The sequence below is a fragment of the Lathyrus oleraceus genome, chromosome 5, assembly GCF_024323335.1.
Source record: "Lathyrus oleraceus cultivar Zhongwan6 chromosome 5, CAAS_Psat_ZW6_1.0, whole genome shotgun sequence".
Taxonomy (NCBI): Eukaryota; Viridiplantae; Streptophyta; class Magnoliopsida; order Fabales; family Fabaceae; genus Lathyrus; species Lathyrus oleraceus.
In genome coordinates this window covers 513,343,265-513,358,547 of record NC_066583.1, presented here as the reverse complement: position 1 = coordinate 513,358,547, position 15,283 = coordinate 513,343,265, and the positions used below count along the sequence as shown (strand labels likewise).

At 35.2% G+C, this 15,283-nt stretch overlaps 2 protein-coding genes across 4 annotated transcripts; one reads left to right on the top strand and one right to left on the bottom strand.

Moving 5' to 3' along the window:
* Window positions 1–7,736: 7,736 nt before the first annotated feature.
* On the top strand, window positions 7,737–12,809 carry LOC127085946 (transcription factor MYB65). 3 transcript variants are annotated; one of them, XM_051026533.1, is made up of 6 exons: window positions 7,737–8,032; window positions 8,138–8,238; window positions 8,935–9,091; window positions 9,553–9,935; window positions 11,092–12,091; window positions 12,313–12,809. In XM_051026533.1, the coding sequence occupies exons 4-6, from the start codon at window positions 9,570–9,572 to the stop codon at window positions 12,549–12,551; spliced, it is 1,605 nt and encodes a 534-aa protein (XP_050882490.1). In that variant the 5' UTR covers window positions 7,737–8,032; window positions 8,138–8,238; window positions 8,935–9,091; window positions 9,553–9,569; the 3' UTR covers window positions 12,552–12,809. The 3 variants fall into 3 exon arrangements, with proteins under 3 accessions (XP_050882490.1, XP_050882489.1, XP_050882488.1); XM_051026532.1 differs by lacking the exon at window positions 8,935–9,091 and adding an exon at window positions 8,465–8,580; XM_051026531.1 differs by lacking the exon at window positions 8,935–9,091 and having other exon boundaries at window positions 7,738–8,032.
* A 231-nt stretch (window positions 12,810–13,040) lies between these two features.
* Window positions 13,041–14,450, bottom strand: LOC127081726 (proline-rich receptor-like protein kinase PERK8). Its single transcript, XM_051021950.1, has 5 exons — window positions 14,054–14,450; window positions 13,823–13,971; window positions 13,528–13,743; window positions 13,294–13,443; window positions 13,041–13,211 (listed from the first exon to the last, which is right to left on the bottom strand). Exons 1-5 carry the CDS (start codon window positions 14,448–14,450, stop codon window positions 13,041–13,043), a joined length of 1,083 nt encoding a protein of 360 aa, XP_050877907.1.
* Window positions 14,451–15,283: the final 833 nt, after the last annotated feature.

Genomic DNA, 15,283 nt, shown 5'->3' with positions numbered 1-15,283 from the left:
ATTTGCAAATATATATGTATAACAACAATTGCAATAAATTGATATGACCACCAAAGTCTCTTTTATTTATATAGTTTGAAGGATTACACTGAGTACATCTTCAGAAACCAAATGAAAAATACAAGTGAAAAGGAGACTAGTCATCCTAAGGATCCCTAACAACAATGTCAGAAGATCTGGTTGTAGGCGCGTACTTCTTTCGAATGCGTCAAATCTCAGTCTCAAAAGAAGCCTTCATCTGAGTCTCTCGAGGACAAGCTGATCAACAATCTTCTTCCAAGCGACGGAAGGTTGAGGCATACTAGAGGAATATGAAACCTCCGGCTCTCTCTGTCTCTTTGTCACTCGGTCTTCAAGTAGCTCAATAAGTGCATCTTTGTCCTTAGACTCAAGCTGCAACTCCTCATGTTTTCGGCTTAAAGCATGGAAACGCTCTTCCCGCATATCCTTCTCTAACTTCATCTTGGCGAGCGCGTCTTCCAACTCCTCTACATCTTGGTTAGGGAGAGTTAATGGCTCAACCACAACCATAATCATAGGTCTTTCACATGCATAAGGCATTTTCAACTCCATAGCTCTCTTCTTCACCCAAGTAATGTAAGCTTCCAAAGCTACACAATTGCATGGACCAAGCTCGGATCTTCCTTTCCTATGCACATTATGCCAAGCATGCACAATCTTCTGCTTCAAATATTAGGGATCTTTACCCTCTTGATAGAAAAGACCTTCTAACAGAGTGTTATTATGTTTGTCTCTCAAGGGGAACCCAAGTTGACGACGAGCCAAAGCAAGGTTGTAGTTAATTCCTCCTTGTGTACCAATGAGAGGCAAATTAGAGAATTCACCACAATAATCAATAATCTCCAAGTTGCTCAATGAAGGATCATACCAAACTATATCATCATTAGTGAGAGACATAAGTCTTTGAGACCACCGTAGACATTGTTTGTTCTCCACAAAAGTAGGTGTCTGAGGCAAGTGTGAAATAAACCACTTGTAAAAAGAGGAATGCAACAGGCAATAGTTCCACCACCCTTAGAATTCCTTAGATGCAAAGAGAAGTACATATCTCCTAACAGAGTAGGCACAAGATTCCCAATCAAGAAAATTCTAATGGTGTTAACATGAACAAAATCGTCAATGTTAGGGAACAAAGCTAATCCATAAATGAGTAACACAAAGATAGCTTCAAAAGCGTCCACACTACCGGCTTGAGCAAAGGCAATAGCTTCCTTGATGAGGAATTCAGAAGTCAACCCAAATAAACCTCCTTTCTTCACCCAATGAGCCTTTATGTCAGACTTCTTCAAATGAAGAGTTTCAGCAATAAGACAAGATCTATGAATCTCTTCCAATCCACTCAAAGGCACTTTGTTAGAAACAGGTATTCCCAAGAGATAGGCATACTCCTCTAACGTAAGCACGAGCTGATAATCAGGAAAAGTGAAGCAACGGTAGAGAGGGTTATAAAACTGAACCAACACACCTAGAAGTCCTTCAACCACATCAGCAGACAAGATAGACAAAAGCTTCCCATGGCGTTGTTTGAGGTCCAAGGGATCTAATACAAAAGATGCTAGATCCCTTAACTCTTTCAAATCTGGACATCTAAAACTGTACTTCTTAGTGTTCCTTCGTTCATAATCCATGGTCTGAAAATATTTGCAAATAACACCTCAGTTCCTTGAAATTTTCGTGTGATGAATGTTATGATGCGCATGAATGCATGAATGCAACAATCACAAATAAGGGATCACACACAAGGCAAACAACACAAAGGTCAAGGGATGAATTAAGTCATTGTCAAGATCAATCATCCATTTTGGTGGATTATGGTTTTCACCTTATCAACACCCAAGTTCCATTGATATTGACAAGACTTGATTGGATCAACCAAGAATCAAGGGTTTGTTGTGAGTCACGAGCATGGAGTCTGGGTAAGAACCATCCCAAAGGAGTGAACTAAGGATAAAAACATATAGATCATGTTCTAAAAAGTTCCCAGATTCTTAGTTCCATCTATCGGATATTACAGGTTAGGATGACTGACTCATCAACCCATAATATTCTCAAGAGAAACTCGTATAGGTGTAGTATCGTGTAACAACTGTTATCAAGTCTACACTTGGACAGTCTCCGCACTACGTCCTAAATAGGCCAAGAGGGGTTAAATGTTCTACGGACCCCAGCTTCTCGGACCCCAAATCAAAGATAGTAATGCCTAACCACAAATACTTGTGTGACATTCCTAACTCCAAAAGGGTCTCCACTGAGTAGATGCGTCTCAAGCTAACTTGTTAAGGACTACTCCACACAAGTCGAACATGACTATACCATCTTCCTATCTTAATTATACTCAAGTTCGGGTTAGAACTTATCTCACCACTTAGAGATCACCAAGCACAACAAGCAAATTATATCATACAAACAAATATACAACTATCAAATATACAATTATATACACAAAAAAAAAATAGGCTAAACCCACTGGAGACTACTCCCCAGCAGAGTCGCCACTTATGTAGCGGTAAATTCATGACCATCAAGCTATGGATAAGCTAGACGTCAATAAAACCAGAGTCGGCACCGTGATTTTATTGTTTCCAAGGGAAAAGGGAAAAGTACGAACAAAACCCAAAAGATAAGAAGTTTTCAAATCAAAACTAATAAAATGACAGATATTACAGGTAAGGGGTTGGTTACACCGAGGGAAGGTGTTAGCACCCAAAGTATCCTAGGGAGCCCTTTCTTGTGTGCATATGTGTTTTTGTACAAATGATGTTTGCAAGTAAAACAGAGTGTGGGGATGAGAAAATAATTCATTAATTATATTTTTGTGATTGACAAGACCTTCGGACTTGTGCCTACGTACCAACATGAAAATGAGGGATCAAAACCTCGTAGTTCGTGGTATCAATTTCAAAATGAGTGCATTGGTTTTAACAAAAATTTAAGTTTTACAAAGGCACAAGGGACTAAAAATGGTTTGGATGAGTATTAGTTCTTTTTGGCTTTTGAAATTTTAAGTCAAGTATAGTTAAGTTCATTTACAAGCTTGGTTAAGAAGAAATTTGAAAATGCAATGGCATAAGGCCAAGGTTTCTAATTTGCAATATGGTCAAAGTTTAGAAAACAGATACAATCAAAGAAGATTTTTAAAAGGAGGGAGAGATTTTGAAATTAAAGAAGTGGGGAGGAGATGAGGAGACTAATCATAAGCATAAATTTAAAAGTTGAGAGTTGAAAAGATCTAACCAATGGGCTGCAATCCAATAGACAAGAATGTCATATAGAAACCCAAATTTTCCTTGGACTTTAGAATCAAGCAATAAATAATACACAAATAAAAAGTTGAAGAGAAAGGCATCAAATAAAGATAGCCACATCCAAGTTTAGCAACTCCATGATCTTCTTCAAAATTTCCCATGTATCATATGACTTCAAAACATGGCATAAGTCACAGGTTCAAAATAACAGCTTCACAACGATCATGTTGCAGATAAACTCAAATGGATCTTCAATATTGTATCAGATGAATGTTCACTTCACAAGCACTTGGTTTCATGAAAGTTGGCATTGGCCAAGTCCTTTTCATATGGAGTGTTGCCTAAATTCTAAGTCCAATAGTCTCAGATCAAACCAACAGTCCACACAAGATGTTTTTTAGGGTTTTTTTCTTTTTATGTACATTAAGGTCTAAAGACCATACAAATAAACAAGTATATACAAACACAATATATCATAAAATATGGTCCAAATAGACAAAGTGAAAATGATATTAAAATAAACAATTTGAATGGTATCAATAATGGCAAATGAATAAAGCTTAAAATTAAAGTGCATTAAAAGTAAATGACTTGAAATTAAATTTTAGTTGTTAGTTGATTAGAAGTTAGTATTGCTTTTGCTTTGCTTTTGTTTAAGTCATTCTATGGAGAGCACTCAACCCACTTATCACAAGCATGGATCCTTGAACCAAGACATCTTCCAAAGGAAGGAAAAAAGGTCAAGTTTCCACACAATACCATGAAAGAGGGGAGACTTACAATCTCACTAACTAGAATGCTATGCCTTTTTTGTGTCAAAATTTAGCGCTATGTTAAGCAATCATAATTGGACTTATGTAGAAGTCATAACTATTTGAGGTCGGGCAATGAAATTCTGGTGTTAATGCATGTTAGAGACATAGTATAATGGACTATGCTCATGAAACATACCACACACAAAAAGAATATGAAAAGTGGGGGGCCTAATCTCATCCATACTTATGTTGATTTTGCAATCGACTAGCCTTATGATATAGAGATATCATAGGTCCATGACATGAATGCATAAAGAAGAGGAATGAGATGAAGAGGGAGGGGGAATGGATTCAACACAAATTGGTCAAAGGAGGACTTTTACCAAATTAAGATCATTCATTCATTTTGGAAGATGGAATGTACACTCCATCAATCCCTTAAATCCAATGATTTTAACCTAGCAAAGTCAAATCAACCTTGACCAAGGCCCAACAAACAAGTCAAACTCACAAAGTCAATTAAAATGGCTCTATACAATTAAAAATATTCACAAAATCAATTAAATCATGAAAAATATTAATAATGATCCAAAAATTAATTTTAGTTCAGAAAATGAAAGAGGATTTTATTTAATTTTTTTTGGTGAAACTCTCATTTTTTTGGATCAATATTAAATTTAATATGAATTAATGAAAATAAAACAAATAAAATGAAAATCAAATAATCAGAAAAAACGTGGACCACTTGATCTCCCTCATTAATTGAGGTGGCAGATCAAGTGGATGAAAACATGTGTTCCATGGTGTACACTAGTCAGCGTGCCACACAGTTGGTAATCAAAAGGAACGTTTAAGATCAAAACGTAAAGGCTTGATCATGTGGCTCAAAACCTGTCCAGCACACCACCGGAGCAAACCACCGGTCATCTTCTCCGATGACCTTGCTCGGATTGGTTCTCTCATCACCATCACAAAAATGAAAAAGAAGGAAATGATCTTAAAGAAAAAATGGCACCGAGCACGAATCTGATCTCAATTAAAACTAACTCCAAGTATATTGAGAGATGCATGAAGTTGAAATTTGAGGTACATGAACTGAGTTGCTTCGATTTGACCTCAAAGCAACTCAATCTTCTTACCTACATTGGTAAGACTTCAGACAACCAAGGATCCAAGATAATTGATGAGAATTGATAGAGAATCGAAGAGAAGAAAAATCTGGAAAAATACCTTCAATGTTGTGCAAAACTTGATCTCTCTTGCTTCAACTCGTGTTTGATCTTGCTTAGGAAGCTTGCAGAAGTGGCTTAGGATTGGTACAAGGCTTTGGATCCTGGAGTTTTTGAATCTCCAAACAGAGCGATTTAAACTCAATTTTCAAGTGAAAAATATCAGGTTTTCCTTTCATATATGAGGGTTTCAAGTGTGGGAGGCAAAGCTGACGCGCAAGGGTTCTCAAATCGGATGCCAAGGCCTCTTATTTATAGAAATTCCAAGTGTTATTTACACCTTTCAAAATGTTTCCAAATTTGGTAAATAAAGTGCATGCTTGCATGGGCGTGTACATGCCCATGAAGTTACTCAATTAGGTCCATATGCAAGTGCAATTGAGTCTGAAAGTTGATTATGATGCAAGGCAAAAGTGTGCAGTTGTTTGAAGATTGATCTTTGCCAATTGATGCAACCATGTTTTGACCATGCGCAGACCCCTCAAACCTTATCCAAAATGGATTAAATTAGACTCTTTGGAAAGTTTAGATCAAGAGGAACAACTCTTATGTTGAACACTTTTTCATTTGGAGCTTGTATCATGATGAATTCTGAGGTGGAAGTTTGGAAATTTCAACATGTCAAAATTTTTTCTAAGTGTCAAGCCATATGTTTCATTATTCCACCTTGACTAACTTTTTATGTGAGCTTCAAATGAGAAAGGTGTCTTCATCAAAGTTGTAGCTCTTTCAAAAATATTCAAAATGGTCACAAATCTTACCTCATTTGGATTTGGTATGAATGAGTTATGCATCTTTGAAGTTGAGGAAAAATACTTGTTCAATGGTATTGGTCCAAAATGATCTATAATGTATCCTCATATCACATGCTCAAAAAAGTTGAATTAGATCTTCCTCCAAACATCAAATTTGAATCACACAACCTGAATTTTATTGTGAAACTTGGAAATCTTTCATTTCATAAAAATTGGGCAAGTTATGGCCTTGGGAAGTTGACCTCCAAACTAGGGTTTAGACAAAATGACCTATAATGTTTCAACATAAAAAATGATTTTCCAAGCAAAACTAGCTCTAGACCTCAATATGAAAGTTGTTTGGAATTTTATTTAGAGTAATGTTTCTCTTGGAATCATTTTCATATGATGAAAATTGTAGGAGATAGGGTCTAGGGGAACCCAATTTTGATTAGATGAAATCCTCTGGTCAACCACCATCCACCACCTTGCTAACTTGCACTTATCTTGAATTTTTGGATTCTTGGGAGATCATATATGCATAAGATGATTAAATTTGAAGTGTCCCTTGAAATATTTGATCAATTGGTGAAGAAGCTTGGTGAAGAAGTCACATAAGATACCCCTATGAACTAGGGTTTCCAAGGCAAACCAATTCCAAACTATTGAAGATTTTTTTTATCAAAATAACATGTAAAGATCATAGGGACTCATATATGATGCCTAGAGCCATTATGGATCATTCCTTAGTTGAGCTATTAGCAATGAGGGTCTTAAACCCTAAATGTGAACTTGATAGATCAATGGTGATCAAATGCCCTACCTACAAAAGAGTTAGGCAAATGCAAAGATATATTTTTGGTATTTTGGTTAGTAAAAATAATAAAATAACAAGTATGATACAATCACATGGTGCTTGGTGATCTCTCCCAATACAAACCCAATGAATGAGGGGTATGGAGGATGCCAAGGTATGATCCCAATGCCAACGCATATGATGAAATAGCATGAGGGATCTTAGGGTCAAAATTGGGGTCTTACAATTCCCATGGAGTACCATGGATGTGAGGGGTACTAATACCTTCCCCTTGCGTAACCGACTTCCAAATCCATTCTCGGTTGCAAGATCGATTCTTTATTTGGAGTTTGCACTTCTTTTGTACATCTCTTTTCCCTGAGGATTTTATCGACTATTATCCTTTTCCTCTCTCTTATAGGAATAAATAAAATTCGGTGGCGACTCTTCTGATTTCTTATTCAGTTCAAAGTCCCTGATTTCTTTATCGTAACCCCGGTAGCGACACAACCAAAACTCTATCGACGGTAAAAGAAACATTATTGACTTGTGAGAAATAGAGAAAGAATAAAAACATAGAAAGAAGAAGATTTAAGGAGAAGATGAGTTTTGGAAAGAAAGGACGTAAAGAGAGGAAAGTCTAAGTATTAGAGAAGGTCAATAAAATCACCCATATAAATAGTTTCAAAAAAAAAACACATTGATAAAAAAAAATCCAACTAAATAGCCACGTAAAATTATCGATTTAAAAAAAATATTTTAAGAGATTAACTTATATTATTTTTTAAATAAAAAATTAAAACATAACATTAAATTAAATTTATAGACTAGAGGATGAATTAAGCCAAAATATTAATAAAAACAAGTTAAATTAAATGATGAAAAATTGAATTGACAAGATTGTATATTTAATCATTTAACTTAGACTCGAAAATTGATACTATATTATATAGTTGATGATTAATACACGAAGAGAAAAATGATAGGTGGTGGTATCCCATAGGCAAACTCTCCGCCACCTCCTCCTCCTATTCTCTCTCTCTACTCTCCCTTCTCTCTCTCTCTCTCTCTCTCTTCCTTTTTTGTCAAGTACGCACCATTTTTCTTCCTATCTCACTTTCTCTCCTTTTCTCTCTTTCACTTTCACTCACTCCCATGTAACTCTCTTTCTCTCTCTAAACCATTCTCATTCAATCCCAATGTTGTGCTCTTTCTTCGCTCGGATCATTCTTCTACTCATTCGCAAACTACGGTCAGGATCCATTTTCATTCAATCTCAATTCTGTTCTTGCATTCAATTCTACAACACTTTATTATTCATTCTGATTCATTTTCTGGTTTTCAATTTCAATTTCAGGAACACGGTTTTCACTGTTTCGTTCAGTTTGTAGCTCAATCGGGAATTTGATTCAACACTTTTGGATCTTAAATTCGTTACTAGTATCACTTTCTATTCAGGTAGAAATTTTTTCACTCTTTTTTATTTATTTCTATTTATTTAATAATTTATTCTTGTTGAGGTGAAACATGTGAGATTTATTAATTAGATGGATGATAATTTGTATTTGTTATTAATTTTGTGATAATTGTGTTTCATTTTGTTGTAAACTATGAATCCCGGACACCGGAAATACGATATCGACAGTGATATATTAATACTGATATATTGATGTGTTGATTTCAGACACTGATATGGATATGGACATGGGCACGCCTTTTTAAGAGGTGTTGGTGCTAGAAAGGTCCTAAACTAGTGATAGGATGATGGATTTGTGTGGGAAATGGATTATGTGTTTAAGGGTATGTATGCTTAAGGGATTGGGAATTTTTTGTTTGATGCTGTTGGTGTATTTATTTTACTTCCTGATTTGGTATGGCATAATTAATGTGATTTGAAACTGCATTAATTATAGTTGGTTTCAATCTAGTGTTATTTAATAGTTTATGCTTGTTGATGTAAAACATGGGAGTTATATTAATTACATGGATGATAATTTGTACTATTTGTTATTAATTTTGTGATAATTGTGTTTCATGATGTTGTAAATCAGTGTTAGGATGATGGGTTTGTGTGGGAAATGGATTATGTGTTTACGGGTATGCTTAAGGGATTGGGATTTTTTTTTGATGTTTTTTTTTTCTTTCTGAAAGAAGACTAATCTCACCGTCCACTAGCTGGGACCCATTTAAAGCTAGAGCTATGGACTAGCTTAATGCGAGAATTGATAGCACTTAGCTGGATTTGAATCTGAGACCTCGAGAGGAGATTTTGTTTGATGTTGGTGTTGTATTTATTATACTTCCCAATTTGGTAAGGCATAATTAATATGATTTGAAACTGCAGTAATCATAGTTGTTTTTATTTTAGTGGTTTCTTTCCTGATTCACTTGTGATATCATAATTGATTTCTCAGAGGTTTTAATGCTTAGACAGAAACTTAAATTATCATACATCTTAAAGGATGGATTGGATTGGATTGGCTTGGCTTTTATTGTGTTTTCAATTATTTCCCTTTCTATTTAAGAATTGTGTTAGCTCTGTTTGTATTTGAGACACCTTGATAAAGGTTATTTCTGGTTTGATTTTTTATTGTCTGAATCATTGAATTGAATATCATTCTGTTTGCGTCTTGGTGTGTCCCGGTCCCCCACGCAAAAATAAGATCTTGAAAATGGGACAAAAAATTTAGGACATTAATTGCTTTTTTGTAAGGTTTTCATTTCTTTTGGCATTTTAGCTAATTTAGTCTGTGGTTGTAAAATGATTTATAGACTCTGCTGTTTAAGAGATGAGTCGTGTGAAAAAGGAGAATGAAGATGATATGCGCTGCAACGATCAATCACAGTCAATGTTGAATGGTGAGGGTAACAAGGGAAGTGTTGGTGTTGGTGGTGGAGTTGTTCTGAAGAAAGGGCCGTGGACAACTGCAGAAGATGCTATTTTGGTTGAGTACGTTCGGAAGCATGGCGAAGGGAACTGGAATGCTGTTCAGAAGCATTCGGGCCTGTTTCGATGTGGAAAAAGCTGCCGACTGAGATGGGCGAATCACTTAAGGCCAAATTTAAAGAAAGGGTCATTTACTGTAGATGAGGAGCAGTTGATTGCTCAACTCCATTTAGAAATGGGAAACAGATGGGCACGTATGGCTGCGCACGTAAGCACACTTTGTCTATGTCATCACCTTACATCTCTAGTTTTCTTGTTTCATTTTTTCTGCTCCTTTTGGTTTTTGTTTAAGATATGAATATACTTTTTTCCAAGGTTGATGTCAGTGATGTCTTACATCTTCCTTGTATTATCTTTATGATTCTTTTTAACTTGTTCCCAACTATATCAATCAAGCTAATTTGTTTATGCATCTCAGCACCGTTCAACAACAAACATACAGATAAATGAATAAAACTCGCTATTTAAATAATCTAAATATGTATGGTTTCATCCTAATAGCTTGTGCTGCAGCTAACACTTATAGGGTATATATACAGTTTACTTGTCATTTACTTGTCGGGTGATCACATCATGCTTGATTTTGTTGGTCTTTTGCTGCTTAACAAAAAAGTTCTTATGTCGCTAAATGAAATGACAGTTATATCACCTAAGGTTTTGTAATTGCAGTATCCAGTTTCATGCTAAACTCTTTCACCTTTTCATTCGGTCCAAAGAATCATTTTTCTGTCTTTAAAAATTAAGTTCGACTTTTAGATCATATAGTCCCTCTCTCGGTATTTTAAGGACAGGCCACTATCAGGTGGGGCTACAGCCACAGGGGGTTTGATCCCTTTTGCTGTCTAAATTCCATTAGGGGTCTCTCTTCCAAAAACTACAAAAAGTTAGAAAAGCCTTAATGTTAAGCAAGAGTTGTTAGGACATTTTTATAATAGCTACATAAATTTGTAAGTTGAGTGAAAATATGAGGTGATAGATCAATGATACAAATAAAAACGGTTGTCTCCTCAAAAATATGAGGTGCGCTTTAGAGGATAAAGCATGTTGTTATAGCTGTTGATCTGAAAATAATCTATTGAGAGATTTTAACAATAACCTTTGATTATATAAAATAATGGTTAATTACCCAACACTTTTGCTAATCTTTGTAAAATGGAGGATTATTGCTAGATTTAGATTTCAGATCAAAGCTTTTAATAAAATGTCTTAAATACTCCTGGACATTTTGGTTTTTCAAATAAAGGAGAACTGTAATTCACCAAAGGGGGAAAAGGCTATTAATCCCCAACAAAGTTGCATCTATTACCACATAGTAATTTTCTTAATCCATGATTATTTTTATGATTGATTTCTTTTGCTTTTAGTTGCCTGGTCGTACAGATAACGAAATAAAGAACTACTGGAATACCCGGACCAAGAGGCGTAATCGGGCTGGCTTGCCACTTTATCCTCCAGAAGTGCGAAAAAAGCAAGGGAGTCAACGTCGCCAAGACACTGTTGGAATCGATAATGGTGATAGAGGGCATCATGGTTTCTTGCCGAAAAACAACTATGAGATGCATGATGTAATGTTTGACAATTTGAAAGAGAATCAAGGAATCTTACCTATTACAGTTGTGCCTGAGAATCCTGACATTTCTGCGAATAGCATTCTGCTAAACAGTCTTGATTCTCCTCCATATTGTAATTCTGTTCCATCAACACTAGTTAACCATCACCATCTTCGAGAATCAACAATGTCTTTTCTTGGCTCAAGTGGAACGAACAAGAATTGGTTTTATCCATTTTACCATGTTCAGGATCATAGTTCTGAGAAGATTGTACAATCATTCGGTTTGCATTCTCCCCTTGATCCTGGTTTCTCCTCACATAACTCAATGTATTACCGCCATTCCCTATCAAATGGCAATTCCTCCACTTCTAAGCCGACATCCAAGGCTGTGAAGTTGGAGCTCCCTTCACTCCAATATCCAGAAACCGGCTTCGGTGGCTGGGGGGGTACTTTTCCCTCACCTCCATTGAATGAGTCTGTTGATGTATTCAATCAGTCTCCTCTGCCACATGGTGCGCTAGAGTCCGGTTGCTCTTCCCCACGTAATAGTGGCACACTCGAGGACATAATTTATCAGAAGAAAACTCTTCCAAATTCAATGAACAATTGTTCTGACAAGAGTTCGCATTCATCTACTGCAACTCCTGTTGAAAGAGCTGAGAGTTCTGCTTTGAACATGAATGAAACAGAATGGGAAGATTACACTGACCATGCATCTTCCTTTGGTGCAACCTCAATCCTGAATGAGTGTCATGCTGTTAACACCAATGCAAACTCATGGGATAAATTGACACCTGCTCAGAACTTTATTGGTTAGTACCCTTTAATGTAGTATGGTGAAGACTAATAGTTGAACTGGAAAAGAATTTTTAAATTTGCAGACACTTCACGCACACCTTTGACACCATGCAAAATTTCATAAATATTTTCTATATTAATTGCTTTATTATATGCTTCATTTTTTCATTTGCAAAATACATTCTTAAAATCAGTACTATATGTCCCCTTTAATTTCTGTTAGAAATTTCCGCAGGCAACAATGTGAAATATGAGCCTGTTGACCAAGTTTGTACCCCAAAGAGTGAAAATCAAGGTATGTCTATGTTGAACATCACTTGGCCAGATGTCTTGTTAGCTTCAGATTGGCATGAGCAGTGCTATGGGCATGAGAAGAACATGACTGAGGCTGGTGACAACTTAACAGATTATAAGCATGTGGCTGGTGAGACTTATTCTTCGACTACAGGGGGTTGCTTTATGCACATGGCATAACATGCTTTCTGTCTGAAATATCTGATCTTCATTGAGAAAACAGTTAAAATGAATATTATGAATTTTTCCTTATGCATTCATGTTATTCTTTTGACATGAGAGTAGTATTCAGTGTAATATCTTTAGGTGTTGCATTTATTGTAAACAACCTTGAAACTCCTAGGACTGTGCTTTTTCAGGTATTTGAATAATTTGTATAATGACATGACACATGAAACTTTGGATTGCAAGTTGCTAAATGGAGTGATTATGTTTGCATATTGTGCTGATATTTTGCCATTTGATTTGACAATGTTGTGTGCTGATAATTTGTTTTCATATGTTATTCTGAGCAGTTTATAAAAATAAGCCGAAAACAACTTATGAACATGTATTAAGTTGTTTTAATAAATTCTCTCAAACACTGTTGTTTATGTCAGTAGATAAACTTGAATAAAACTTTAGTTTTTCTGATTTGTAGAAGATGAGTAGGAGCTACTAAGTTGGTCATCATAATTTGAGGTTTTTGCAATTTGCAGTGATGGAACTACTTTCAATATTTCCACTTTCACCATCTGATTCTGAAGAATCCTGCATATCATCTTTTGACATATCAATACTGTCTTTTCCCACTATGCAGCCACTGCAACCTTCTTCTATATGTGTTAAGGCTTTGACCACCTAATAATATCAGTATGTATATTACGGCTTGGATTGGATTGGAGCTAGATTTTGACAGCAAGAAATCGAAGTGTAGACTTACTGTGTTCATATCCAATCGTTTGTGAGGATCTTTGTTTAGACAATTTCCGGCTAAACGACTCAACCAGAAAAGTTGATGACAGTCATGTGATTCCATTATCCTTCCATCAACAAGTTTTTGACAGTTCCCTTGTCTTAGTAGTGGTCTAGCCTGCACACAAAAACGACTAACTAACCTCAATATCAAAATTCTATGCAACCGAAACCGCAATTTCAAATCATGATCGATTCTTACCCATCTCACTAGATTCTTTCCACCAAGTCTTTTGTCTGTAGTCTTCATTCCAGTTATTAGTTCAACTAGAACAACTCCAAAGGAATACACATCTGTTTTATTTGATACTTTACCAAATGCTGCATATTCTGGTGCCCAATACCCCAAATTTCCAGGACATTCTATTGAACATGAGAATTCTTCACTTACAGTTTTAGCCAAACCAAAATCACCTAGCTGAAAACAACATAAAAACAATTACAAATATCTGCATTTGATGATTATGATTTATGTTAAATATGTATGTTAAGATTACCAAAGCTTTACAATCATGTGTAAGAAGAATGTTGTTTGGTTTTATATCTCTATGAATGATGTTATTCTGATGAAGGTATAACAATCCTTTGGCAGCTCCATTAGCAACTTTCACCCTATCTTGCCAACAAAGAGGTTTCCGAGAATATTCTGCAACCGCAATTTAAAACCATAATCAGAAGGAGACGAATGAACTCGTAGATTTACTAAGTTTTTAAACTTGATATCGTACGTGATAAATGTTGATCGAGTGAACCATTGCAGACGAATTCGTAAACAAGAAACCTATTGTTTCCTTCGGAACAAGATCCAAGAAACATGACAACATTCTCATGTCTTGCTTTTGTTAGTGCGTCGACTTCGGACTTAAACTCCTTCTCTTGTTTGTGATTCGCATGAATGCATTGTTTAACCGCAATCTTCTGTCCATGAATCTCTCCTTTGTAGACAGAACCAAATCCACCTTCCGACAGAAAATTCTTTATGGAAAAACCTTGTGTGGCTGCATGCAACTCAGCATATGTGAACTCTCTTATTGTCCAATCAAGCTTTGGTCTATTGTTGTAGCACATTGAGCAAATGGATTTTAATGGAAGTTGTTCAACTATTTGATTGTGAGAATGAGACATTTTTTTGTGAGAGTAAAGGGAGAAAGAATGCACTATTCACTTTTGGTGGTGGTGTTCATTTTGAAGGGTTTTATTAGCCTTGAAATTAGAGCCTAAAAATTTGGACTTTGGAAGATACAATTCAATTGGTTAAACTTTGAATATGCTTTTATTATTTTTCAATTATGTTCGTCAATAAATTACACTTTATTTTTGATATGATTTAAATGATTTAAGGTGGTTGAACTCTCGTCTATCTAGATATATCGAGTTCAATGTTCGGTTTAATCTTCACATTAAGGAGAATTAGATTCTTTTAGGCCTAATCATAGTCCATTTATTTATTTATTTTTACATGCAAAAATCAAAATTAATAAAAAAATTAATTTATCAATTAATTATTTCCATCTTAAATATAAGAGATATTTGAATTAACAAGAATTAAAATATTTAATCAAAAAATTTTAAATTAAATACATCAATTTAATATTGTTAATCTAAATATATACTCTAGATCATTAAGTCACACTTAATGCTCTCAATATTGTTTTCTTAAATTGTTCACATAAATCCAACCAATGTGAGTTTTATATTTCAAGAAAAAAACATGATTGGTTTTGGTTATACTTATGATCAAGAATATTCATCCACATGGTTAGGAAAATTTTGTGACTTTCTAAGTATGGAATAATATTCTTGAAGCAACATAGTGCAAAACGAATAAAACTCCAAAGAATATTGGTGATATCTATTTGGAGTTACATATTCTATTATTTGTGTTTTTTTTATCAAAAGGGGTATAGTCGTTAGAGCAACATTGTTAAAGAGAATTATTGACAATTTCTATACAAGAT

Bases quoted from the DNA above. Each gene is read 5' to 3' on its own strand.
- LOC127085946 (XM_051026533.1), top strand. From the start codon at position 9,570: ATGAGTCGTGTGAAAAAGGAGAATGAAGATGATATGCGCTGCAACGAT. The intron at 9,936-11,091 runs GTAAGCACACTT...TTTTGCTTTTAG, and splicing joins GGGCACGTATGGCTGCGCAC to TTGCCTGGTCGTACAGATAA. The intron at 12,092-12,312 runs GTTAGTACCCTT...AAATTTCCGCAG, and splicing joins ACCTGCTCAGAACTTTATTG to GCAACAATGTGAAATATGAG.
- LOC127081726 (XM_051021950.1), bottom strand. From the start codon at position 14,450: ATGTCTCATTCTCACAATCAAATAGTTGAACAACTTCCATTAAAATCC. The intron at 13,972-14,053 runs GTACGATATCAA...TTGCGGTTGCAG, and splicing joins ACTCGATCAACATTTATCAC to AATATTCTCGGAAACCTCTT. The intron at 13,212-13,293 runs GTAAGTCTACAC...TGATATTATTAG, and splicing joins AACGATTGGATATGAACACA to GTGGTCAAAGCCTTAACACA.